Source organism: Lathamus discolor, chromosome 5 (assembly GCF_037157495.1).
Source record: "Lathamus discolor isolate bLatDis1 chromosome 5, bLatDis1.hap1, whole genome shotgun sequence".
In the NCBI taxonomy this organism is placed as follows: Eukaryota; Metazoa; Chordata; class Aves; order Psittaciformes; family Psittacidae; genus Lathamus; species Lathamus discolor.
In genome coordinates, this window is record NC_088888.1 from 53403521 (window position 1) to 53431356 (window position 27836).

General features: G+C 39.1%; 1 protein-coding gene across 7 annotated transcripts in view; it reads right to left on the reverse strand.

The window, feature by feature from the left end:
* LAMA2 (laminin subunit alpha 2) overlaps nt 1–27836 on the reverse strand; it is a 377741-nt gene that overhangs the window by 212220 nt on the left and 137685 nt on the right. For all 7 annotated transcript variants that reach the window (XM_065680918.1, XM_065680917.1, XM_065680915.1 and 4 more), the window contains exons 5-9: nt 15845–16024; nt 13567–13656; nt 11148–11265; nt 9396–9574; nt 7035–7134 (exon numbers count right to left, since the gene is read on the reverse strand). In XM_065680918.1, the coding sequence (XP_065536990.1) occupies nt 7035–7134; nt 9396–9574; nt 11148–11265; nt 13567–13656; nt 15845–16024 (667 nt within the window). The remainder of the gene's footprint in view (nt 1–7034; nt 7135–9395; nt 9575–11147; nt 11266–13566; nt 13657–15844; nt 16025–27836) is intronic.

The window sequence follows — 27836 nt, forward strand, 5'->3', positions numbered from 1 at the left end:
ATTTATCACCTTCTCTAAACCTGACATTCTGTTTGAGACAGTTCTTCTGAATGGCCCCCATGAACAGACTCCCGAGTGGGAAATTCCCTAAACTCTCCTATTCACTGATACCAAGAATTAATCTAGCTTTTCTGCTGTGTCCTTTTGTTTCTTGAGATGTCTCATTATAACTTGATTACACCATAACTATATTTAACTCCTACTGAATTTGAATCTCTTGGAGTCTTTTAGATTCTGATTTATCTAAAGTACATCTTAGCAACATTTAAGCAGTTAGCAAGTTATTCCTTAAAATTTGCATACGTGTCACTAAAAGCACGACTTTCCAGAATCTGTCACCATTTATGCCCTCTTCTACTAGATATAGCTTCTGATTTTCAGGGAGGTTCTTTTTTATTGTTTAAATATATTATTTTTTGCTAGTTTAATTGTATCACTTGAATCATTTTGAGCTAAAGGAATTCATCTTCTCTGAATGTCTAACATGTAGTCTATAAACCCTATGTTTGCCATTAGTGATCTTGGATTTTGATTTTTAAAGGTTTTCTTGTTTTGATTAAGATGTTTTTAGTGAGCCCTTCTCATGCCTGTAAGAATGCTGAATTTGACTGCCCTTCAAGAGGAGAGAGAGTTTTAAACCAGTTCCACATGCATAATTCCAAAGGTGCTTCTCTTTTCTCTAACTAGTTGTTTGAAGCAGCAGTCACCTACAGGAGTTTTAAATTATATCACCTGTTAATCTATACAGAGATGAAATTCAATCTGTCTTCTCTAGCCTTGCAGCCTCTTTGATCTCCTGTAGCAGATCATATTGACGGCCACTCTCTTGATCTGTCTTAATTATATACAGACTCCCAGTCTATGAAATTTCCTTACTATCATGAAACCATATGCTCCATGGGTTTTGATGGTATAGTCCAGCTGATTTTCAAATTTCTGAGTTACCCTCCCCTCAGCTAGACATCGGTCGGGCTCACAACGCAGCAGGACTCAGGCTCTTTTGTAATCTGAGTCAGTGCATCTTAGTTGCACAACCTAGAGAGAAACTTGTGTTCCTTCCAGAGGAACATACCCTGCTGTACACCAGGGTTCAGCAGTAAAAGACACAAGCACATCTAATTCTTTAGAAATGAGCCAGTCTTATTTGAAAGCTTCAAGACCATTCTTGTGTTTCAAGGGTTAAGCCTCAGCAAACTCAAACTCATTTAACTATCTCAAAAAGGAACAACTTCAAAATCTATATTGTCTTCTCCATTTTTCAGTCAGTCCATTTTTTTAGTTCTCCATCAAGAATCTTCCCTTCTTCTGCTCTTTGCTTTCTCTGGAGTTAAGGAAGAGAGACCAGGATTGGAAACTCCACCAGGCCAGCAATCCCCTTTCTTACACACTGTACACAGTAGTGAATAACCTTCAGCCTACCATCTATCTGAAGACCTCACATTCCATCACAGGGAGGAAGATGTAGAGACTATTAAATGTCATATTCTTCCAGCTCTTAATGCCGGTTGATATGGTTAGTCTGTGTATTTTATTTGGCTTGATGTCTTCTTTCATTTACAGCACTTGCAAGACCTAGGCTCTCACTGTATCACACAGTATGTAAATTCCTGTCAGTGTCCCACTGGTTATCTTTTGACCAGGCTTCTCTATTCCATATTATGTCAACAACCTAATTACATTTCAATTGAGGGCAGATGTTTCAGGTCTGTCTTTTGTTATTGTTGTAATGAACTAACATTTCAGCAGAAGCACATCTTGTTTTGCTTTGGTCTATTACTTCATAGGCCTTGTTCGAACAGGGCTTCATTTGTTGAAGGTGTCATTCCCTGCTTTCTACTTGAATACTATCAGTTTCTGTCCCATCTTTGAGTATACAGAGGCTTTGAAAGTTCATCCTAGAGGATGAGTCATCTTGAAATATGAGTTTTATTAGGCAGTTTTCTCTCAGCCTATCAGTCTTTCAAAATTGCACAAAAATAAATGCATGCAAAAGCACGTACCAGACCCCTGAAAATACCTGCAGTCCCAGGACTGGCCTCTGCCATTTTCACTCGTGTTCAACTGTGCATAAATACCAAAAATTATCTCGTGGAAGTCAGTGACCCCGCTTTGCTAAGCAAGATACTATGAAGTCTGAATAAAGAGTGAGATGTTTGGACCTTATTTATCCTAAAACATCTGAGACAGTTTTTTAGCAAAAATACACATCTGTCATTGGGATTATATTGTACATAGGGAGGCAATAGGGAAAAATTTCACTGTGTGATAGCATGCAGTGAAGACTGAGTCACAAACCTGTCATTATTATACCTCACAGATCTTGCAGGAGTTTAAAAGCTAAGTAAAATAGCTATTTGTTAAAAATTAGCCACTACAACTTGAAACAAGAGTACAGATTCACTGAGAAAGCCTAATGACTGGAGTATAGAGTAGTTCTGGATGTTTCACATTCCCTTCTGTAAGGACAATTGCAGGTGATCACAATATCAGAGATCACAGAATCACAGAATCACAGAATCCCAAGGGTTGGAAGGGACCTCAAAAGATCATCTAGTCCAACCCCCCTGCAAGTGCAGGGTAACCTACAGTACATCACACAGGAACTTGTCCAGGCGGGCCTTGAATATCTCCAGTGTAGGAGACTCCACAACCCCCCTGGGCAACCTGTTCCAGTGCTCTGTCACTCTTACAGTAAAGAAGTTCTTCCTGATAAAGAGATGGTCAAGTTTTCCTATTATTAGGATTGTCAATGGACAAGTTCAGTTTTAAAATGATTGTCTAAAGATATTTTCATTAGTTTATATTATCAATACCACAGTTTGCAAACATATTATGATTTATTGTAAGTTTCTGGCTCTATCTTTTCTGTATTACTCATGAACATATTTATGGTTGCTATGAAAGAACACTTGAGAAGCATTCTTGAATTGTCAAACCCCCAAATTTACTATACAAACCATAATAATAATATTTCATTTCAGAATGCTGAGTGAAACACGTGAGGACAAAGTTACACTAAGCTGACCAAAATTGAAATTATACACGCTTAATACACAAAAATATTTCTTTTTCTTCTGAAACACTGTCTGGTCAATTGCAAAGTTATTCCTTCATGCCCTTCTTTTATCTAGTGAAACGTGATGATAACTACAGGATGCAGTCATTTAAATCCTCTTATTGCACATCACCAGTGTAACAGCTATTATGGTATTTGCTACAATTTTCCATTTTAATTGTTACCTACAGTATTCAAGCATGCAGAGAATGTACAGCTTCCAGCTTTACTTCCCTTGAGAAATGTTCACAGTGACTTTATATCCCCAGTGGTTTTCTTTATTATCATATTTCTATTTTAGTTTAATGTTTTTATTCTTCCTGACTCATTTGCTTACCGGACATTTAAGAAGCATATTCCCACACTACACCAAGCAAACCATTTTTCCTTAAACAATCAGCCATCAAACTTTAAGATACTTTTCAGCATATCCTGAACCAGTTTCATTCTGGTTCACAGCCGAACAGACAGATTCCTTCAGACAGATCATTCTTTCCAGCCTTTCCTTTATGAAGGCTTCCCAGCGCTTCAAACCCAGCTGCAACCCAGGGTGAGCAGTCTACAGCAAAAAGAATTTTATCCAGGTAGTGAATATAAAGAAAAAAAAGCCAGTAAAAAGTGATCTGCTTTCAGGATAGTTTTGTGGTAAAAATTATATCCAGACCTGCTCTTAACTCTAACACAACCTCTTTCATCGTTACAAAAATCTTAAAAGACCTTTGGAAAAGGTTTCTTCTTTCAACTAGCATAATTGTGCCTTTTTTGTTGCATAACATGTCAGTCTTATTCAACATAATGAATAAGAGTGATGACAGTCAAACATCTGGCCTGCTGGTCCAAACACTGTAATCAAGAAATGTAATGCAAGAAGCAAACAGTTTTCCTAATATGTTGGAACCTTAGTACAACAAGTAATAAAGTAAATAAACAGAAAGAACATGGAGCAAAGAATAGGACCACTGTAGGCAGAATGTCTACAAAGCCTACTTATGTGTAGAGCTGACTTAGTTCTGTTCTTGTGGTCTTAAAACAGGCAAACAAGATAAATATCAGAACTATTCTCTGGCCACAGTCTAGACAGTGTAAACTGTCCACTTCTAACTGAACTCTCAGGACTACGCAGGACACGGACAACTGATTTCAGGAACGAATGCATGGACTACTTTGGGGAGGGAATTCTGTATCTGATGGCTGTTACTTAAATAGCAGTTGTTGACCTTGTCATATAGGAGGAGAAGTAGTTTAAACACACAGAATAGCCTCTACAGCAAATAAGCTGGAAAGGTGAAACATCAATGGGTTTAAAGAGCAATAAAGAAAAAAAAAAAAAACTTCATGTGTTACAAACAGCAGATTCAACAGTGATTAAGAATATTCTAATGTGCTCAAAAGCAACAGGCCTCTGACCAACTGCAGCCCGATGAGTTAAGTTTCAGGAAGATCAGAAGAAACTGGTTACAGTCAAGACAGAAATTAATGAGAGTTTTAATTTCATGAAGAGAACAAAAGAACTCTCTGCTTCTCAGGACTGGAGGAACTGCTAAGAGATGAAACTTGTTTGAATGCCTGAGGCTCCATGAGCAGAACTGTCTGCTTGCCAACAAAAGGAGGCAAAACAGAACTAAACTTATTTTGGATATGTTATCTTTAAGGCGGCAGCATGACACATTTCTCAATTTATTAGAAAAACACAGCTAATGATCTTTAGATGTAGATGGATGGAGACAACAGAGAAAGAGCAAGAAATGAAAGTAGATGTCCAAACAGAAGCTTTATGCTCTTTCTAGAGAGGTCCAGAAAAAGAGGCAAGAGAATAATTTATCAAAAAAAAAAAAAAAAAAAAAAGATTAGAGGATTAAAAAGGCAGAAGGAGATACAGGAAGCAAGGTGTTAAAGCACAGTGCCACCCAGATTCAGAACATGTAAGCAGATTTAGAAAGCAACTGTGAGATGGTTTAGATCTGTGCAATACTGAGAGGCAAGAGTAAGACATTATGAGAGTTTCTAATCACACTATTACTGACAATCAAGCAAGATGGCATCTTTCTGATTCCCTCTTCCCATGAGAGAAGAGCTGACAGCCTATTAACTGCCTTTCAGCTTCCAGGTCCCTGCAGAATGACCCAGCACCAGTGGCCAGCACAGAAGGTGTGAAAAGAAAGATTGCAGCAATAACAGACAGGAACTGAGAGACTAAGCAGCTGCTTAAAGCACAAGTGGGGCATTCATTTTCTTTTAATTAATCATTCTTGCATATCAAAATCATAGGCTCAGTATTTCACAAAAGCACTGAATGTCAGTAGTGCAAATGATTGAATAAAAGCTGTCCTGTTTCCTAGTGTGAGAGGTTTCTTTGTTGTATTAAGTCTGTCATCTCTAACCTGTACACTCTCACCCACAGGTTTGTTACAGGCACCTCACAGTCTTGTGGGCTTTTTCCAGCTTTGGGCAGCCTCTGTGAAGAGAGGATGGGGCTTCTCTTTGCCTAACATGGCCAGCTCCAATGGAGAAGGGCACAGCTGAGCCCCTTGGCCAGATGGGTCAGAGAAGGTCAGTGGAGAAGGGGGAGGAGGTGTCCCAGACACAGGAGCAAAGATTTCCCTCTAGCCCCTGGAGGAGACCATGGTGGAGCACACAGACACACTGCAGTCTATAGAGGACCCCATGAAGGAACAGGTGGATATTTCCTGAAGGCAGTAAGTCACATGGAGAACCCATGGTTGAGCATGTTTTTCTGCAGAAGGGCAGCAGCCCATAGGAAGGACCCATGATGGAGACGAGGAAAAGTAAGAGGAGAAAGGAGTGTTAGAGAGGAACTGCTATGACCACAACTCCCATTCTCCATCACCCTGCACCATTTGTGGAAGGTGGGAGGACGCAAAGGAGTTTGGAATGAAGGAGTGAGGTTGAGCCTGGGGGAAAAAAAAAAGGCAGGGTGAGGAATGGGGATGGTTTTTTGTAATTCTGCCTTTGTTTATCACTATCTAAATCTATTTAAATTGGCAACAAGTTAAATTAATTATCCTTAAATCAATTCTGTTTTGCCCAAGATGGTAACTGGTAAGCAATCTCCTGGTCTTTTCCTTGATCAATGAGCTGCTTCATCTTAGTATCTTCCCTGTTCTGCTGAGAAGGGCAGTGAGAGAGCAGCTGGGTGGGCAGCTGCAGCTGGCCAAGGTCAACCCACAATATATACCACTGTGACAGTAATCTGTATCATTTTATTGAACTGATGTAATCAGTACATGGCTATTACAGTAGATTTTACACCTCTGGGCTACCTCTGTTATGCTGCTTTTATGTTCCATTGATCTTTATTTCAAAAAAGATGGCTACAAAATCTTGTCAATAGGTTTGTAATTAGCCCAATTAAAACATCTCTTAAGAACTGACCTTGAGTTTTGTACTTATCTTCCTACAATATTTTCAGATGTTTGCAAACAAAAATAAAAACAACAAAAACCACAAAAAAAACCCAAAACCAAATAAATAAATAGAAAAAAAAACCACACCCCCCCCCAAACTTAGAAATATGGCAATCTATTTTTTCCAGAGCACAAGGAACCAGCTTATTCTCTGTTTGAAGATAGCATTTATAGGACTATGGTAAACAGCTTGCAATCCTACAATAATAACATAGATCAAACACAAATATGACACCTTTCCAGCAGATTTTTTTCTAGGTTTCAAATGGAAAGATGCTTATAGAGGAAAAGATTAAAACATTTAAAATGTTACGGTTGTACTAGTTTTCATCTCTGCTGTAAAAGAAGAAAGCTCTTTAAAGCCAAAATTCTCTAATATGTTCCACATGGAACACCCTTCCAAATGTACCCAAGTTTGCTAGCCATGAATCTGAAATAAGCCTCAGAAAATATGAGAAATTTTTTTTCTGTAACAGATATCACAAATATGATTCAGCTTTTCTTTGATATGTCTTAATTTCATCTTTAATATCACTATCTTATGGGCATCTTACCTCCTTCTGCATGTTTCTCATCTTTGACACAGGTATCATGTAAAGACCCATTTGGATCACAGGAACATGGCTGGCATGGATCTGGGCTATCTGGCAACACCTACAAAAATAAAGAGAATACAAAACAGAATCTTACCTTTAATAATTGGAAAATTTTACTTACTTCATAAACAAACCGTAGGAGAGAATGACATCTGTGTAGGTAGCCTGCACTTTAACAAAAACAAGATGGTTGCCAAACTTAGCTCATGCACTCTAGAACAAGAGAAAATGGCTTCAAGTTGTGCAGGGGAGGTTTAGATTGGATATCAGAAAAAAAAATTCACCGAAAGGGTTGTCAAGCACTGGAACAGGCTGGCCAGGGAAGTGGTTCAGTCACTATCCCTGGAGATATTTGAAAGATGTGAGATGTGGTGCTTAAAGACATGGCTTAGTGGCGGACTTGTCAGTGATAGGTTAATGGATGGACTTGATGATCTTACAGATCCTTTCCAACCTGAATGATACTATTATTCTATTATTAGTTATTAGTCTATTATTTATTAGTCTATTATTCTAATAAAAGTTTATTTATTAGTCTATTATTCTAATAAAAGTTACATGTTGGGTTTTATTTAGAAACATGTAAGTAATTTAGATACAAATATGTTTTCAACTAAAATAAACAGATGTAGAGATAATAACAGACCCCTGTATAATTAAAATCTATACATGTAGTGAGGTACACTTTAAGCATTCACTACCTAAAGTAATACTGACAAACAGTTCAGTTGTTCTGGTAAACACGATTAAAAAACCTAACTGAAGTTAGTCAGTAACTGAACAAAAATGGTAAGTGAAAAAAGTGAACATTAGACAATAGAACAATATCCTTCTGTTCTTGAAAATGTTACCTCAAACAAACTTACACCTTGATCTATTATCACACTGGGAATATGAACTGAAAGTTTGGCATGAACTAGATATATACACACAGTATAGATACCCTGCACACACACACATATAAAAAATCCCTATTATTTCAATGATAGATCAAATCAGAGGAGAAAATCAAGTGTGTGCCCTGCTGAAGAAGTTTCTCAAGCTCTAAGGCGAAAATCTGTGTATTGGGGAGAACATTATTATTATCTGCTGATGTTTTCTGGTTTTGAGGATTGAAAACCAATCATACTAAAAGCCATGATTTACTCAACTGAAACTATACAAAGCATCAGGAATTCAAGCGCACACCAACAGTGCAACTGTCTAAGGCAAAGCACAGCCCATACTGGCAATACAAGCTAATGTAAGATTCATCTTCTGACAGCTTCAACTTAGATGAAAATACAGCTTTATATGATGAAATACAAAAAACAATTCCCACTGAACTGAAAATGAAAAGTATTCATGAGACACTACACAATTTCAGTGGTTATTAATTCTACACTTAAAAAATAAAAATTGCAGTCTCTCTTTCTCCAGTGTCAAACATAGCAATATTTCTTTGATCTCTGATAACAAATCTTCAAATTCAAAACTGAAGCAAAATCTCTGTTTGCAGGATCACATCCTCTTTTAAATTAAATTGAAATACTAGCTGGGGGCCCTGATCTCAAATGCATTCCTCCATATAAACACAATCCAATTCCCAATTTTTGTGTGCATTAACTTCACAGATTTCCAGCTGTGAAAAGTAACTCCTACATTGTCAGAATTAGAAGTTAACCTTCGTAAAACAGCAGCCCAAACTGTGTCATCCCTTTTTAATAACTTAACTCCCCCACTGAAGTGATGGTTTCAACACTGAGCTTTTGCCGTGGTTTAAACCGATCCACACAGCTCGTCCACTCACCCCCCACCCTGGACCCTCCCCGCTCCCGGAGGGATGGGGAGGCGAATCAAGAGAATGTAACTCCCACGGGTTGAGATAAGAACAGCCCAGTAACTAAGGTATGACACAAATCACTGCTGCTACCACCAATGATAATAATGATAAGAGAAAATAACAAGAGAATACGATACCACCGCCGAACGAGTTCGACCCCCCCGAAGAAAGAGTGTGCCCTTCCGGGTAACTCCCCGTTACCTCCCTGGGCATGACGTGCTGTGGTATGGAATACCTCTTTGGCTAGCTTGGGACAGGTGTCCTGTCTCTGCTTCCTCCCGGCCTCCCCTCGTCCCCGGCAGAGCATGAGACTCACAGAGTCCTTGGCCAGAATAAACATTACTTAACAACAATTAAAAACAATCGGTGTTATCAGCTCTCTGCCCAGGCTGGAAGTCAAAACACAGAGCTTGCACCAGTTACTAAGAAGGAGCAAAGCGGCTCCTGGTAAACCCAGGACAGCTTTACAGTGACGTGACAACAGAACATGCATTTACCCCTTTAGGTCTGAAGTAACCATCAATGCAGGTCTCGCAGTTTATTCCACCAGTGTAGCTGGTACAATTCACACACACTCCGCCCCCAATATATTCTCCATGAACATTCAAACTTTGATTTCTGTCTGCAACATCCTGATCATAGTAACACTCCTCAGTCTTCCCATGACAGTTGCATGCTAAAGAGAAGGAACTGTGTTAGTGAATACTTTCTGGTGGGTGATGGCATGCTGTTACTAAGGTATTAAAAAAGAGTCTTTCAACATTCTATCAGAGGTGCTGCACACATTGTAACTGAGAGGACATCCAAGCATTAATTTCCTACTTCGGCTGTGAAAAATACTGTGCTCCCATCACAAACATAGCCTGGAATTCTGTATATCAGGTTTTTTTCCTTGATGTTTTGTCTGGGAGAGTATGGAATTTGACAGATATAGCTCATTTTGTTTTACCAGTTTGTTTTGGTTTTTTTTTTTTTGCTTAAACCTTGTGGCTGCATACACAAACAGTTCATGAAAGAGTCGGCTAATTTAAAACACAATAGGCATTATAAGGAAAACAACAGAAAGGTATGAGGAAATTAAAATTTTCCATAGGAACTGGGTCAGAACAAAAGGATTTCCAATCTTAGAATTTCTTAGAAGTTCAGATTTGAACTCTTAGGCTTCAGGTCCACACGCAGGAGAGCTAATGTAATAATCTGTTGCTGAAAAAAATGAGGCAGCTCTCTCTCTCCCTCTCCCTGTGGTATTAAATCATTCATTTCCACAAAAAGAGAAATTCAAAGCTTGTCAACATTGTAGGGAGTCATTCTCTTCACATCTGAACCAGATCCCAGGGAACTGTTTCCACCATGAAAGTACAATTCACTGAGGGTTGAAAAGGGCTTAAGAAGTGTCTCTCAAAAATTAAACATGAAAATAAATGTATCCTGATTTCAGTCCAGAAAGCATTCCCAGTGCAGACAGAGCCCCTACTGAAACAAAGACCCCTTTTACCAAAGTTTATGGGATACGAATAAGCAATTACTACTTTTAATATGGGGATATCTGCTTCTTTTTATTTATTTTTAACCATTCATGGTAAAACTATAGCTGCAATCCTACAACTGAATAAATACGTACATGTAATGGAGTGCTAGACTTTATTATGTTCAGAAATAAAACTGGTATGTGACCCTTGAAAATAAGATGTTAAAGTTCAATTATGACTGTCCTTACCACAGTAAAGATGAAGATGTAATTCCCACCCTGTGGGAAGGTGATATTTCCAGGCATGTTTTCATTCCATGTTAGAAAACTAGATACATGGTTTTTTCCATTAAAAAAATGAGAAACTCAAATTGGATTTTGACCATGTAGAAATATTTTGTTTAAGCAAGGCTGGACATTATAACATATAAAATTCCCACTTACATGAAAACTGTGCGGTTAAAGTTTCATATTATCAATCCTGTTATTTTATCAAAACCACCATAAGGATAAAAATTAAACAAATCAAAATGATATTTTATACAGTACTCCACCAGTATCAACATGTTACAACAAAATATTCCGAGTTCAATAAAACCATGATTCTACATGTAATTTTTCTGTTAATTCTTTTGAGCCAGTCTAAATAAGTGAATAACATCACGTCAAATTTTATCCATAAACAAATGTGATCAGAAATAAAATTAATTACAAAATCACGTATTTCAGTTTTCACCAGCAGTTGCAGTAAACTTTCTCTTCTGTACTGCTTTTAACTTACGTTCACATTCATGCTTAACCAGGAAAGTGCCAGCATGCCAAGGCTTTTGATTGAAACCAGGACAACAGTGATCACATGTCTCTCCACATGTGTTGTGCTCACACTGACAGATGGATTTCTAATTTAAAAGAAAAACAAATATTTATACAGTGTGATGATTTGAAGAATCTGTCCATGTACATAATCTGCATTCCAGTTCAAATTATGAAAACATTAACATTAGGAATGGCTATACTTTGTAATTCCTCTGTTTATTCATTTTAATTCATTTATGTATCCTGCATCCACCAAGTGAGAGACATGAGTGTGTTTAATTTCTATAGCTCTATTTTAAGAAAACAGCCATGATGCAAAAGAAGACAGTTGGCCAGAGAATCTAAGGAGAATTTAAGAATTTAGGAGAATCTAATTGCAACTGGCTGAAGAAAGCAGGATGGAATAATGAAAGTTACCCAATACAGCAAATAAGCCAAAGTGCTGGTAGCCCTCAGATACAGCTTCCATTACAGGAAATCTGATAGTTAGCTTACACTAGGAATGAGCCATTCTCCACCCTTTTCTTAGATGAAGCAATCTTGCAGCTACGGAGTGAAATCAATTCTGCTGGATGATCCAATAAAAACTGGCTTTTCTTTAAACTTTAGCATTATTTTTTATTGCATGAGTCAACTCATCATGTAACCTTCTAACTGAATACCTAACTCTGTGTGCAGGATAGCAGTAGTTTTAAAACTAATAACAGATGAGAGCAGGACCCTCAGTTTCTCAGCAGATCACCTTAGTCCCAGCACAAAAATACCACTGTAGAGAATACCCAAACTCTCTGAGCCACAGAAGCAGCTTGGAAAAGATAAAAGAAACTGTAGTTTGGAGACATGAGAAGCAATAGTTCAGTGGAGGGGTCCTTGTGATGCCACTCCAGGTAGAAACAGCAAGCTAATCTGGACAAATTCTATGGCCTACAGGACAAAGCATCAATCTTGCAAAACAAGATTAATTTAAGGAATGCTTCAGAAAAGTAAGGCAGTAAATAAAAGCAAGTTTATTTTTTGTAATGCTAGGGGAAAGATCTATTATGCTAACAAATACAGCCATGTTTAGTGGGAGGTGTCCCTGCCCATGGCAGTGGGGTTGGAACTAGATGATCTTAAGGTCCTTTCCAACCCTAACTATTCTATGATTCTATTGCGTTTATAAGCCAAAGCCCGCCTAGTTTGCTATGGCTCAGTCTAAAGAGTATCCCTGAAGAGCTAAAGCAAATACTCCAAATCTCTTATGGCTTGAGTTGTTTCCCTTATGCTATTTTTTATACCAGTCAAACAACAAATGAATATTTATTATCCTGCAAAACAAGACACCACACTTGCCAAAATGCCTTTATTTAGTAGCCAAATATCTGAACTCAATTATGTATTAATTGCAATAACAGCACTTACTTTCTGACAGAGGACCAATTCTAACAGATGGCACTGAAGCAATGCTGCAGTTCAATAACTAAGGCCATTTGAAACAATAGTTCAACACTTGCTATATACATCATCACAAGATTAGATATATTAAACGACGGAGTTTCTAAAATTTTCACAAGGATCCATGGAAAGTGCTCAGAACTGTAAACGCATTCTCTGTAAGATTTCTTCCGTTAGTTTAGGGGTTTTTATCAGCTCCTACACAATGGCTTAATGTCATATATAAACAAGATTTTCTGCTAAATCTTACTAAGCTCCTACTTAAGTGAATAGCATGCGAAGAGATCCCACGTTGTGGCACTTTATTAATACTAGTAGTTTGGAAATTCCGTGTAAGTAGTAATGTGTGCATAGATTTGGACTGTCAGAAACAAATTTTGTTTCTATATTTCAATTACATTGGTTATGTGTTTTCTAATGGCACAAAAAGTAAGCTGTAAGTTGGAAGACATTATAAACAGCTCATGACTTTCTAGACTAGCTTAACTGATTACTCAATTAACATTTCCTGCATAGTAAATGCAGCATTATATAGCTGCCATTTGTTTGCAAGTGTCGATTAAACACTTGACAGTCAATTAGAAAAGACCTTGATTAATATCAAGAAGAAAGACGGACTGTTAGTGCTCATTTCTACAGCTACATAATGTAACCCAAATTTCTGTTGTTCATAGGAAACTTTCAGTATGGACTAAATTATCTGAAATCTACTCTTTCAGTAAAAGCCTCCACTGACATTCTATGAATGGCTATTATTCTGGTTGCCAGCACTGTTTCATCCTTATACTACTTCTGACTGTTCTAGGTGAAGAACAGACTTAAATTCACAGAACTCCGAGGAGCATCAAGATCTTTCTCTCATGTTCCACCCTATGAATAAGGCACATCATAAGGCACATTAAAAGAAGAAAAAAGAAAAAAAAATAGAAAGAAAATTGAAAACTACATACATTGGTCGCTGGATCCAATGGACAAGCCTTCGCATGGCCTGAACATATACACATGCCTCCAACAGAGATATCTTTTATAGAATAGTAATACTGTAAGACAAAGCAAAAATTGAATTGCTAAGTGGATTGTAAAATGCAGGTGCCAAACTACAGAATTCATTTCTGGTGACAAAACTGTCACGTCCTGTTTTATTTCTTTTTGATCTATTACAAATATAGCAGAAAATGTAATCCAAGCCACTTCTTGATCAACAGATTCAGGCTTCGTGAAAGAAAGGGTATAAATTGGCACAGTTCCATTTGTTTGAAGTCACAAGAGCCATGTCAATTTATACACAGCGCACACCAAACACGAGAATAGGAAAAGGCTATATGCACACCAGATAATGAAGTCAGTGCTATCAAATTTACTCCCTTCAGAAAACATGAAAAGGAAAAGGCATGATGATGGGGAGAAGAGAAAGGCTAGAAAAGAAACTAAGAATGAAACACCTTTGTTCACCTCAGCTGAGTCTTACTTGGGTATTCACTGGACTGTGGAAAGAACAGTTTTTCTCGATTGGCCTTTTGAATGACTGTGGAAAAATCTTCATTACTGAAATTGAAATAACATTTGAAGTATTGCTCTGCCATTTGACCATTTCTGATTCTTCTTTGGTGAGGATTACTAGCCATTACCAGAAAGAAGGATGGAAAGATACTTATAATCATGTATTATAACATCTGCAGAAAGTGTATCTCACATGCCATCTTGTCTATTTTCATCTGTTTTGGTGAGAGTCCTGTAATGTCTTAACAACTGGCTAACCAAAACAAACATACGCTGTTTGCAAATTTTGCTGGTTCTGTATTCAACCTCTTTTTCAAATCATCAACAAATACATCAAACAAACAGGAACTTGTATAGAGTCTTCTACCATACAGAAAATGTATCATTTGTGGCTATCCTGTTTCCCATTTTGTGGGATAGTAGCTTGCCTAATGTTTTCTACGGGGAAAGCCAGATGAGGATGGCAAGTTTCAGTTGCTCGTTGTTCCTCTGAGGACAGATTCATGGGGGAGTGTCATACAAAAGTTACTGTTCTTTGTTAGTTTGAGAAGCTAATCTCTGCTAAACTAAATCAGGATGATTAGTGGACCATCCTGAACTAGATTTTCATGAATGTACAGTGATTTTCAAAGTGTGAATTCAATTTTGTGTTTCTGTTCACTTAGAATCAGGCTATTAAATGTGCTAAATGTGCCCTCTTACATAAACACACAGTTTCCATGATTAGTGAAGCTCCGCTAACTGCACCCAACTAGAAGAGTTTCCAGGTTTGTAATACAAAACAGAATGGCACATTCCAAACTTTCAGAAACAGCCAGCACTCTATGTATTTAGCAGAAGAAATGGAAACTAGAAATGGGGAGCAGAAGAAGCAATTTTTCTTTGCAGTTTTCCATCATTAATAAATTGTATTAACTAAAGCCAAGAATAGCATTACTTCCCCTTCATAACAGGACTTACTGTAGTGGCACCCTAAACTTTCCAAAAGAAAAATAACATGACCAACAGAAAGAGGAAGTGAACAGAAAGAAAAAAATGCCAAAAGGTATACACCCCCAAAGCAGCTTTTAAGCATGCTTTGTAGAAAAATCAGAGGGAAACACGCAACATTTGAGCAGCAAGAAAACGTGGAAATCTGACATAGGAAGAAAGTACAGATTGCAGAAAGAAGAGATAGGTGTGTTCACACACAAGGAACAGTGGAGAAGACCAGGGTATGTTGTAAGTTTGAGTGTTGCATTCATTCCTTTAAGATAAAGCACAATGTAAAGTTTTTACTGTTAGCCACAATTATATAATAATGCTAAAGATGTTGCATGCAGGTCTGACTACTACTTACGGTACCACTAGTAGAAAACAAGTGTTCAACATTAAAGGTAGCTAAAGACTGAGTAGCTGAAGAGGCAAGAGGACATCATCTAACAGCAACCAGTTGCCAATTACCTACATCCAAACATTTGCAGCCAAAGGAGCTGTGTGCTTATGTTAGTAAGCATGTTATATATGTCAGTAACACCATTAAGTGGAAAAAATAAAATTGTGGCTTCTGCTATAGAGAAGATAACAAAATACTGTGAAGAGGGAATCCTCTGACACCAGGATTTTGACAGATAACAACAGGTATTCATCATCTCCCAAAATTTCCTATGGAAAACAAAGGCAGGTACAGCATTTACAAGTGTAAGAGAACTTCTACACATGCACTTCTACTGTCTTGACAGAACTTACCCTCCTTGTAACAATGGGATCAATTTCATTTGGATCTTTGTGTGCGAACATCATTAAATCAGCATTTAGTGTCCGTATCCTCTGAAATCTCAGGCGAATAAAGCGAGCAGAGGTGAATTCTAGTAGTACACGTGAAGGATCATCAGCACTAGGTCGTCCATTAATTAGAGAAGTGTGAATCTGAAGAGAGAATTAGTAAAGCAATAAGGAATTCAATGACAGCAATGCTGCCATGATTATAGCAACAAATATCATTACAGACACTGTGGGAATGCCTCTGTAAATGTGATATATCTTCTTTCTTTAGAAAGCAGATTTACCCCCAAAATATTCCATGTACCCACAGACCCCAGTTATGGAGCTGCTTTATAGGAAAAATGTTTTGAGCAAAGGAAATTCATCAGCCACAGAAAGGCTGTAGCACAAACTCGACACATGTACCAAGGCCCTGCAACAGTGTCCATGCTGCAGGGAACTAATTTTTCCTCATCTAGTCTAAAATAGGTATTTTCAAGTTATCAGACAACCAAATGATTAAAAAAAATTGAATTAAAGGAATGGATACTTGGAATAGGACTCAGAATTCAACAGGGGTCAGTTTGGAGGATCTCTTAGAGCAATCACAATCAAAAGACTTTTGAACTAGGCGTTTTCTGAAGCCAGGATAAGGTAACTTTTGAAATACTGAAAACTACAGCTAGTTGAGACAAAATAAGCATTCATAAGCATCTCCCTTTTCCACTGTCTCTTTACACAATATGCCATTCCTTTTGAATCTTGTTCTCAGTGAGTTGAAGAAATTTCCTGGGTTGCAACTATCTTCATCTGGTCCCTAAGGAAAATCTTTATCACTTCTGAGAAATCTGTTCAGCATTTGCTTTTCCAGTGATGCTACCAATCTCTGCTTGCACTATGGTTTTCATAACAATTGTTCCCCTTTCTCTGCCTGTCCTACCCTACAGTCTAGAAATCTTGTAGGTAAGTGTGTTCTGTGGCTTTTTCAAAAAGTCTCTCTGACCCCAACTGCATCATCAAGAACAATGTAGCAAAAATAAGCAATTCTTCTTCCTCTCCTGTCTTTTTAGCTGATCATGGCCTACAATAGCTGTGAATCCACAAAATAAAACAGATGGTCTGTCACAGAATTGTTCTTGGAAAAGGCCTACAAAAAGAATGTCAGGTATAGCAAAACATTGTTAATGAGCACCTAGAAGGAGGGAGGAAAGAAACCATTAATCTTCCTGTATTCTGAAGTGTTAAATTTTAATTGAGACATTTTTATTACAGGCTGGACTACTGAAAGAATGTTCAGATGTGCAGAACATTAGAACAAATAAGAGAAATATTTATTCTTTGCAATGAGCATGTTGTGCACCTTTCCACTGTGCTCTGAGTGAGAGGTCAGGCCACACAGCCATTTTCTATCAACATGATCATATTATCACAGTTTTAGGCAAACAGCTGCACTCAGAATGCCAGCTGGCACTCACTCAGCAGTGGCTGCTGCACACCAAGGAGAGCAAATCTACTGTTCCCAGCAAAGCAGTAGCTCTTCCTACAGGTTCTGGATAGAAGGCTTATTGAACAACTGCACTCTTGCACTGGCTATGTGCAAGTATTAACTTATTTTAACTACCCACAGGGATACCCTGAATCCCATCACATCCAGCATCTGGATCCATTGTATCCAGAGGTACAGAAAATTACTGGAAGCCACTCTTCCTGGAGGAACTATCAGACAAATCTTGCCTAAGTATGAATCGGTACCTCTTGGATTCTGCCATGTTATCTCCAGGGATAAGTGATATTGCTACCTCACCCTGAGATCATAACAACATTCACACTTCGAGCTCTGACCCAGTTTTGCTCCTGACTATAAGTAATTAAATTAAAAGAGACAGTTGGCTGGAAACAAACAATAAAATGCTATGAAAAAGACAGGGTCCAAACAAAAGATCATTATAAAAATACCAGAGGAAGCAAGAAGGAGATGGTGAATGAGAAATGTCTGGCTACAACCAGGACAAAAATACATGACCAGACAAAGCAAGTCCTTGGTGAAAAATAAAAGAAAACGTGTGGAGAGCAAACTTCAAAAGAAGCCTGGAGATGGTGGCAATAGGTCTTTCCAAACAAACCCAGATTTTAGTAAGAACACATGCTTAAAGACTTCTTTGCACAGTATTTACCCATGAGCAATGAAATACAGTTCGAGTGTTTTATTCACATTCTCACCTCCTCCCTTTAAGTGGTATCCAGGAGATTTCTTTATTAAGGGAATCAATCATAAATGGGTTATGGCTTAAAGTGATAGAATACTAAAGACTGGACTTTGATATTCTGAAGATAAAGAAGAAATATATCTCGAGCTGTGTTCAAACTATCCCCTAACTCACCCTGAAACAGCAGCTATAAGCAGCATGACAGTCTGACTACCTTCTCAAAAAGATGAAAAATCAAGTTTTACGGGGTGTGGGGAGAGAGATGCAGGTAAAAGACCACGTATCAGAATAAGCAAGATCCCACATAAAGTTAAAAGTATGAATAACAGATACAGCTTGACCCCAAATGACACAGCTGACAAATAGCAGTCATACCAAGACACCTGGGAGTGGTAGTTTTACAGAAATAGAATGTAGATTAATAAAATAAAACAAGAGGGATCCTTTTCAGCATACACACCCTTTTCAAAAGATTTCATGGATCTATCTGCCAGCAGCACATCTATTTGTCAAGGCTAAACTAGTAGAGACGATGGCTTCCATTTATATTGTCTTTCATGCTTGTGTTTAAATGTTTCATGATTTTAAAACAACAAACAAATAATTTCTAAGAATTATTGAAATGCAGCTATGTCCTGCATGAAATGTGGCACCTGTTCAAACATGTACACCAAAATGATACTGAGATTAAAAATTAAAACTAGGTGTTTTTATCAAAATGAATCGGAAAGGAAAATTTTACACAGACAAAATTAATTACTCTAAATTATTTCTCCTCCTCCCAATATTTGTGATGAAATCATTAATTTCTCCCTAGAAACATTTAGAAACAACTTGAAAAATGTCCAACTGAGTTGTTCTTACTCCTTGAAAAGACAATAAGGAAGAAACAAAGAGTACTTTCGGAACATCTGTCATTAATCAGGAATAAACAGTAAGAATTTTAAATAACTTTTTTTTTTAGGAACTTTAAGTAGAAATCAGACTTTCAATATTTTCAGCATGACTCTCACAATGAGACATCACTGTGTTTTTCCAGAGCATACATTCTCTTTTCACCTCTCTCCAGAGTCTAGCACCTATTTGCGAGACACTTTGTGTAATAGCACATTTTCAGTCAAGACATTAACATGGTCCCTACCCCCCAAATATTTTTGAATAAGATCTGAAAACTGTACCAGTGAACACAGTCCTCAATATCTATCCACTATATGCCATCCAAGATCATCATAGTACTTCATGTATAACTCCTGCAAAGACTAGCCCCAGTTTCACACAGGTAACAAAGGCACTGATGTCCCGTACTAGCTGTACACATACTGCAGAATGAACCACAGCAGAGTTCTACAGCAGAGCTAAGATCCAAAGCTAAGCCCACCAGGAAAATATTAATACATTAATCCACACATTGGGTTGCTATAACTTGGATAATCATAGAATCATAGAATAGTTAGGGTTGGAAAGGACCTCAAGATCATCTAGTTTCAACACCCCTGCTATGGGCAGGGACATCTCACACTAAACCATGTCACCCAAGGCTTCGTCCAACCTGGCCATGAACACTGCCAGGGATGGAGCATTCACAACCTCCCTGGGCAACCCATTCCAGTGCCTCACCACCCTAACAGGAAAGAACTTCTTCCTTATATCCAATCTAAACTTCCCCTGTTTAAGTTCAAACCCGTTACCCCTCATCCTATCACAACAGTCCCTGATGAAGAGTCCCTCCCCAGCATCCCTATAGGCCCCCTTCAGATACTGCAAGGCTGCTATGAGGTCTCCAAGCAGCCTTCTCTTCTCCAGGCTCAACAGCCCCAACTTTCTCAGCCTGTCTTCATATGGGAGGTGCTCCAGTCCCCTGATCATCCTCGTGGCCCTCCTCTGGACTTGTTCCAACAGTTCCATGTCCTTTTTATGTTGAGGACACCAGAACTGCACACAATACTCCAAGTGAGGTCTCACAAGAGCAGAGTAGAGGGGCAGGATCACCTCCTTCGACCTGCTGGTCACACTCCTTTTGATGCAGCCCAGGATACGGTTGGCTTTCTGGGCTGCGAGTGCACACTGAAGCCGGCCCATGTTCATTTTCTCATCAACCAGCGCCCCCAAGTCCTTCTCCGCAGGGATGCTGTGAATCTCTTCTCTGCCCAACCTGTAGCTGTGCCTGGGATTGCTCCGACCAAGGTGCAGGACCTTGCACTTGTCATGGTTAAACTTCATAACGCTGGCATCAGCCCACCTCACAAGCGTGTCAAGGTCCCTCTGGATAGCATTCCTTCCCTCCAGCATATCCACCAAACCAACACAGCTTGGTGTCATCAGCAAACTTGCTGAGGGCACACTCAATCTCACTGTCCATGTCACTGACAAAGATGTTACAGAAGACCGGCCCCAACACCGATCCCTGAGGGACACCACTCATTATTGGTCTCCAGCCGGACATCGAGCCATTGACCACAACTCTTTGTATGCAGCCATTCAGCCAGTTCTTTATCCACCGAGTGGTCCATCCATCAAATTGATATCTCTCCAATTTAGAGACAAGGATGTCATGTGGGACAGAGTCGAAAGCTTTGCACAAGTCCAGGTAGATGACATCAGCTGCTCTACCCCTGTCCAGCAGTTCCATAGCCCCATCATAGAAGGCCACCAAATTGGTCAGGCAGGATTTCCCCTTAGTGAAGCCACACTGGCTGTCACCAAACACCTTGTTGTTTTTCATGTGCCTTAGCATGCCTTCAAGGAGAATGTGCTCCAAGATTTTGCCAGGCACAGAGGTGAGACTGACTGGTCTGTAATTCATTCAAAATGGTCATCCATTTTCCCCTTCTTGAAAATGGGGGTTATATTTCCCTTTTTCCATTTGCCGGGAACTTCACCTGACTGCCATGATTTTGTCAAATATGATGGACACTGGCTTAGTAACTTCATTTGCCAGCTCCTTCAGGACCCATGGATGCATTTCATCAGGTCCCATGGACTTGTGCATGTTCAGGTTTTTAAGATGGTCTCAAACCAGATCCTCTCCTACAGTGGGCCCAAGGTCTTCATTCTCACAGTCCCTGCATTTGCCTTCTAAGACTTGGGTAGTGTGGTCAGAGCATTTGCCAGTGAAGACCGAGACAAAGAACCTCAGCCTTCTCCAAATCCAGGGTAGCCAGTTCTCCCGATAGCTTCCTCAGGGGGCCTACGTTGTCCCTAGTCTGTCTTTTATTCGCTACGTGCCTATAGAATCCCTTCCTGTTATCTACCACATCCCTAGCCAAGTTTAATTCTAACTGGGTCTTAGCTTTCCTAACCTGGTCCCTAGCTTCCCAGACAACATCCCTGTATTCTTCCCAGGCCACCTGTCCTTGCTTCCACCTTTTATGAGCCTCTTTTTTCCTTTGAATTTTCCTCAGCAGCTCCTTATCCATCCAAGGAGGTCTCCTGGCCCTTCTGCCACACTTTCTTCTATGTTGGGGTGCAACACTCCTGAGCTTTTAGCAGGTGATCCTTGAATATCAGCCAACAGTCTTGGGCCCCCCTGTCCTCCAGGGTTCTATCCCATGGAACCTTACTAAGCAGGCTCCTGAAGAGGCCAAAGTCTGCTCTTTCGAAGTCCAGGGCAGTGAGCTTGCTGCACGCTCTTCTCACTGTCCTGGGGATCTCAAATTCGACCATCTCGTGATCGCTGCATCCAAGGCTGCCCTGGAGCGTCACATTTCCAACGAGCCCTTCCCTGTTGGTGAGCACAAGGTCAAGCATGGCACCTCTCCTTGTCGGCTCCTCTATTACTTGCAGAAGGAAGTTGTCTTCCACACAACTGAGGAACCTCCTGGATTGCTTGTGCTGGGTTGTACCACCGCTCCAACAGATGTCAGAGTGGTTGAAGTCACCCATGAGAACAAGGGCCTGCGAGTGTGAGGCTGTTCCTATCTGTCTGTAGAGTGCTTCATCCACAGAGTCCTCTTGATCAGGCGGTCTGTAACAGATCCCTACAGTAATGTCTCCCATGGCTGTTCTCCCTTTAACCCTGACCCACAAACTCTCTGTAAACTGCTCACCAGTCCCCAGACAGAGTTCCATACTCTCCAGCCTATCCCTAGCATAAAGGGCAACTCCCCCTCCCCGCCTGCCAGGCCTGTCTTTTCTAAAGAGCCTGTAACCTTCCATTCCAACACTCCAGTCATAGGAGCCATCCCAGCATGTTTCTGTGATGCCTATTATATCATACCCCAGTAGACATGCACACATCCAAGTCCCCTTGAGGGGACAACCTCAAATTTTGCCCAGGTTCTATTTACCAATTCCAAGAGTGAGGTAATGCCCATTTTGGATTCTAAATGAAAGCTATGTAGATATCAACCCCAGGAAATTTTTCCTTAAGAAGAAATATTCCGAGGATTATATTCCAGCAAATGCAATCTCTGGGGAAAATGAGCATTCCCTTACAAAACATTTAAAAGTTAACACAATGAAAGCCAAATTCACATTTTGTAAAATCATTTTAAATAGTATCTGATTTGTCAACCAGCTCAATAGTCAGAACTACTCAAGCAAAAGGGTATGATGAAATTTTTCAGTAACTGCATTACTATATGTTCAAAAAGATTATATCACAGAATCATTGAGGTTGGAAGGGACATCCAGAAGTCATCTGATCCAACTCTGCAGGACCACATACAGACAGCTTTTGCGTATCTCCAGTGTTCACAGAAGTGACCACAGCTTCTGTGGGCAATCTGTGTCAGTGCTCTATCACCCCCACAGTAAAAAAATGTTTCCTGATAGTCATATAGAACCACCTATGTTTCAGTTTGTGCCCATTGTCTCCTGTCCTGTCACTGGGCATCACTGAAAGAAGCCTGGCTCCATTCTCTTTGCATTGTCCTTTCAGGTATTTATACACATTGGTGAGATACCCCTGAGCCTTCTCTTCTCCAGGCTGATCAGTCCCAGCTTTCTTAGTCTTTCATCACAGAAGAGATGTCCAGTCCCTTCATCAACTTAGTGGCCCTTCACTGGACTGAATAGAGGGGAAGGATCCCCTCCCTTGACCTTCTGGCAAGAATTTGTCTAATGCTGCCCAGGGTACCATTAACCTTTGCCACAGTGACAAGTTGTTGACTCATGTTCAACTTGCTGCCCACCAGGGCCCCTGAACCCTTTTTCAGCTGGGTGGCTCCCAGCACATGCTGCTGCACTGGTGGTCCTACCCAGGTGTGGGACTTTGCACTTCTCCTTGCTGAACTTTGTGAGGTTCCTATCAGCCCATTTCTCCAATCTGTTAAGACACCCCTCTGGATGGCAGCATGACCCTTTGACATCATCAGCAACCCCTCCTACTTTGGTGTCAAAAGCAAGCTTGCTGAAAGTACACTCTGTCTACTTACCCAAACTATGAATAAAAATGTCAAACAGGATTGGACCCAATAGTATATGTTAAAGTTAGTTTAGTTACCAAGTTATCTATCTTCTGAAAGTGGTTTGGAATGAAAATTTCTAACAGTTACTGGGCAAATCATCACTTCCTCTGACTGAAGAGTCTAAATGCTAGAGTGAAACTGAGTCATAGTGTTTAATGCCCACCGATTGCCCTTTTCTCTATTATTAGTCTACTCTCTTTTTCCACCATTATGTTTTTCATCACTGCAGATACTTGTCCCAGTGGGAAGAAATTTTTTTCTTTAAAAAACCCAACAAAAATAACTAGTTCTGGTGGGGTCGATGGTTGTTTTCTTAGGCTTTTTTTGGGGGGGGGTTGTTTTTGTTTTGCTTTTTTCCCCTTTTAAACATGTAACTCAGATCACAAATTATTTCAGTGACAGTGTTCTAGTTTTTCGAGGAAATTGTGAGTACTCAATATCTTTTCATTTTTGAACTTCAGTACGATGTTAAATCAACTTTCTTCAGAGACCTTTTGAGAATGCTACAAGTTCTCTACTCTGAAGAGAATTTATTTGAACACCAGCTCATCTGCATTCATGCATAATTCTTTTTTTCTTACATGTATTACTTTGCTTTTTGTAACACCAATTTTCATATAGTGTTTTCATTTAGTACCATAAGCTAACAGAACAAATTATCTTAAATTTTGCATTACCAACAAATGCTGCTATTACACAGTTTTCTGATTTTACAGGTTTCCCACAAGTATCTTGAAGAACATAGACACTACTAAAGATATTCAAAGAACATCTCAGTACATGAGAATATCTGGATGATGTCAGATGCAAAAGACCTATCTAGCGTGGTAGTCTGCCTTATACAGTAGCCAAAACAGCATTCTAACAAAGCATCCCTAATACTTTCTCAGCATAGTTTATATATATTTGGTAAGCCTCAAAGCATTCAATGAACTTACGCAGTCTCATGTTAAATTCATGCCATCTTCTAAAATTTACACCCATGATGTAATAAGGATTTTCTCACCTCATTTACATGTTGTAGGGGAAAAGATCCTTCTTTTGCTTGTTTTAAACCTGCCTCCTACTAAATTCACTTAATACTTCCTAGTTCTTAAATTGGAACAAAGAAATTCATCTTTCTACAAGCACTGTTATTCATTACTTTGCTAATTAGCTTCGCACAGGTAGCAGGCTTCCAGATCTGTAGTTTCCTTGCATACCTAAGAACTGTTTCTAAAAAAACTGATGTTTTATTTGACACCCCACAGTCATCAGTTACTGAAGATTATTTGTAAGTGAGGGGTAAAGTAATAACTGTTTTAATCCACCTATTTTGACCTTGAGTTCCTTTTAACTATCCAATGTATCAATTATTTCTGCGCCTCCTCAGTTAACAACCCAGTTTGCAACTGCTTCTCCAACGGCTCTCCTGTAAATAATGTTTCCAGTGCAGAAACCCTCCTGACAGCCTTTATAGCAAAACCTGATCCAAATCATTAATCTAGTTTTTCAGCAATGACCTTATCTTTCCTGAATGCTCTTTGATCATCTCGCAGCCCACCAATTCTCTGGCAGACTTCTTGACTCTGATGTTTTTGAAAAGAGGTTTATTTCAACTCAGTCACTAAGAACCTCTTTCACATCTTTATTGTGGTTTAACATTTCATTTGCTGGAGCTTATTTTCCTACCTCTTTTCCTCATTTGCAGGAAAAGACATGACTTTCATTTACAATAGATGCTAGTTTACTCTTAATATTTACTATCTTCCCTTAGTTTATGGTTTAAATATGTAGAATTTTTTGAAGCATTCTTCAGTGTAGCATGCATGTCCATGTAATGCTACCTTTAAATGAACTCTAGGATGTCCTGACTATTTTTTTTTTTTTTTAGCTGTTTAACCATCTTTCCTAATTTTAACTTGATTTTATTTTCTAGGATGTTGCATTTGAGTATTTTCTGGTTTTTTTTACATAACAAATGTTCAACAGTTAATAATCTTGACCATGACCTGTGCACTGTTTTGGACTAAATTGTGGGTTCCTTTATTAGCTGCATGAAGATCAGGTGTTTTAAGAAATACTCTTTTGGACTACATTCTATGCTGACACTCACATAGTCTGCTAAAGGAGTACGGAAAGCTGGTATTATAGTCTTAGTTTTTTTCTGCCAAGACACACCCACTGCCATACTTCTGTTTGGGCAGTTGTTGATATAACATTAAACCTCTGCTGTCCCAATTTAGGTGCTGAATTTTATTTCACAGAGATCTCTTATAGCATTTTATATGCAGCCTAGGATATTGTTGGCTTTCTTTGCTGCAAGGGCACATTGCTGGTTTATGTTCAACTTGGTGTACAACACTTTTGACACTCATTGTTTCCTCTCAGTGCTCGTAGATAATTTAGGCACTGCAGGTTCACATGTCTCATTGAACAGAGCTCCTAGCCCATTTTCTGCTACCAAGCACTGAACTATAATGTAGCTGCCAATCTGCAGAGAAGGTGAAGTTTGCAGTCTTCACCATCATAGGAGTCTCCATTTCTGAACCAACATCACAGACTCTGCCTGCCTCCATTTTCGTACAGGTTCAGGCTGCAGAGTCCCAGAGAAAAGTTAGTTAATCTCTTTCCTTTCATCTCTGATGTTGCACAGTCTGCTGACACCCTCCTGCAGTTCTTGGTGACACAAATCACAAACCATAGCAAACATTCTGCAGGCAAGACCACCACCTCTTTCTGCCTTAACCTCGGCAAGGCCCCAGACAGTTACTGCAGCCTCAGAGGTGAAAAGCTGCATCCTCCCTCTGCAGCTAAGCCTGAGCTGAGGGCTCTGCTGTACTGGGGTAGTTGCTCCACTTGGAGGCGCTGGACTGTGCCCAGACCCTGCTTCCCCATCATTGTTGAGCACAAGAGCCTCTGGCTTTTTACTTAATGCAACAGTAAAAACGATGCTGCTTTCCATGACAGTATCTTATCAACTGCCGAGTTACTTAAAATTAGCAACTTCAACAAATTTCTTAAGAATTTTAAGTATGCTCCATACTCTCATTCAAATTTAAAATATCCGTGTATGAATCCAAGTGGTGCATTTTTCTATTTGGAGCTTTGGTATTTGAAGTTAGCTACTCTGCCAAGCAATTTGAGTGCAGTCAATCTCAAGCTGTTTTTAGGATACAAAAAAAACCCAGCTGTTTGCCTATGAAGCATGGAGGGTTTATGTTCACTTTCAGGAAAACAGCATCACTAACCACTATGCTTTTCACTGAAGCATATCTATATACTGAACGTTAGATTAAACCGGAAAACTTAATTCTTTCATAAAAAATGAAAGCTACTTAGTGCAGTTTGTCACAAAGACGGAGGGGGAACATCACTTTCCAATAATTTTTGGCTAGTAGTGGTAAAGAACTCAGTTTGTTCAAGTACTCAGTATTTTATTTCAGACATCAGATCAAGACTTTGGGCTTCAAACTTGATGCTCTATGTAACAAAGTAGACTGAACCAAAAATATTGTCAAGAAAGGTCAATTTTTTTTACTAAAATTTAATCTCGGATAGCAGCATAAAGGAGAGAAAAGCTTCTGACCCACACAAAAAGACTTGCTACTTGATAGTCAGCAGTGGAGACAATAGATATGTCAGGCTTAACATGATTTACATTCTCAAGTTATGCAAGCACATCAATATGAAGATGGACAATACTGAACATCAATTTTTCCACAGGTGATTCAGTAGCTATCATAATTCTCCTACCCAATAACAGCTTTAATTATCTGTGGCAAATAGCTCATTTGCAGTAGATGTAAAATTACTGTTGATTAATTAATCTCTTGGCATCTTATATTTAATCCCTAAAGACAAAAGTTCCGTGAATTTTCTTAGAGTTGGTTTCAAAACTAGAACAGTAGTTGGAAGCATATGCCAGAACCCAGAGTCCAATTTTTCATCATAAATACATATTTATGACAACTGTATATAAGAAATAGTGTACTTGGCAAGCTTTGCTGTATTTCTAATAAATATCTCACTATCTTAATAAATTAATCATTTAGTAAGTGAAAGCACAACTCCCTTCTGTGCCTTGCTAATGAGTACAAGAGCTGCTTGAAATGCAGTGCTTAAACTTGCATTAAAATGTCAAGGGCTAGGCATGTCAAACTCTATCTCAACTAGCTCATTCCCCCTAAGAATACAGGCAAATGTCAGCTTAACGAACTGTTTAGCAAATACTATTGTGTCATTGACAACTATACCCTACAGCTTAAGCCAAATAAGGCTTCATCTCTTCAGTTCTGATTAACTTGCTTTTGTCATTTTCTTCTTTCCAATTTTACTTGAAACTGAAATCGCTTATTCTATCCACTGCTTTTCTATGGTTCC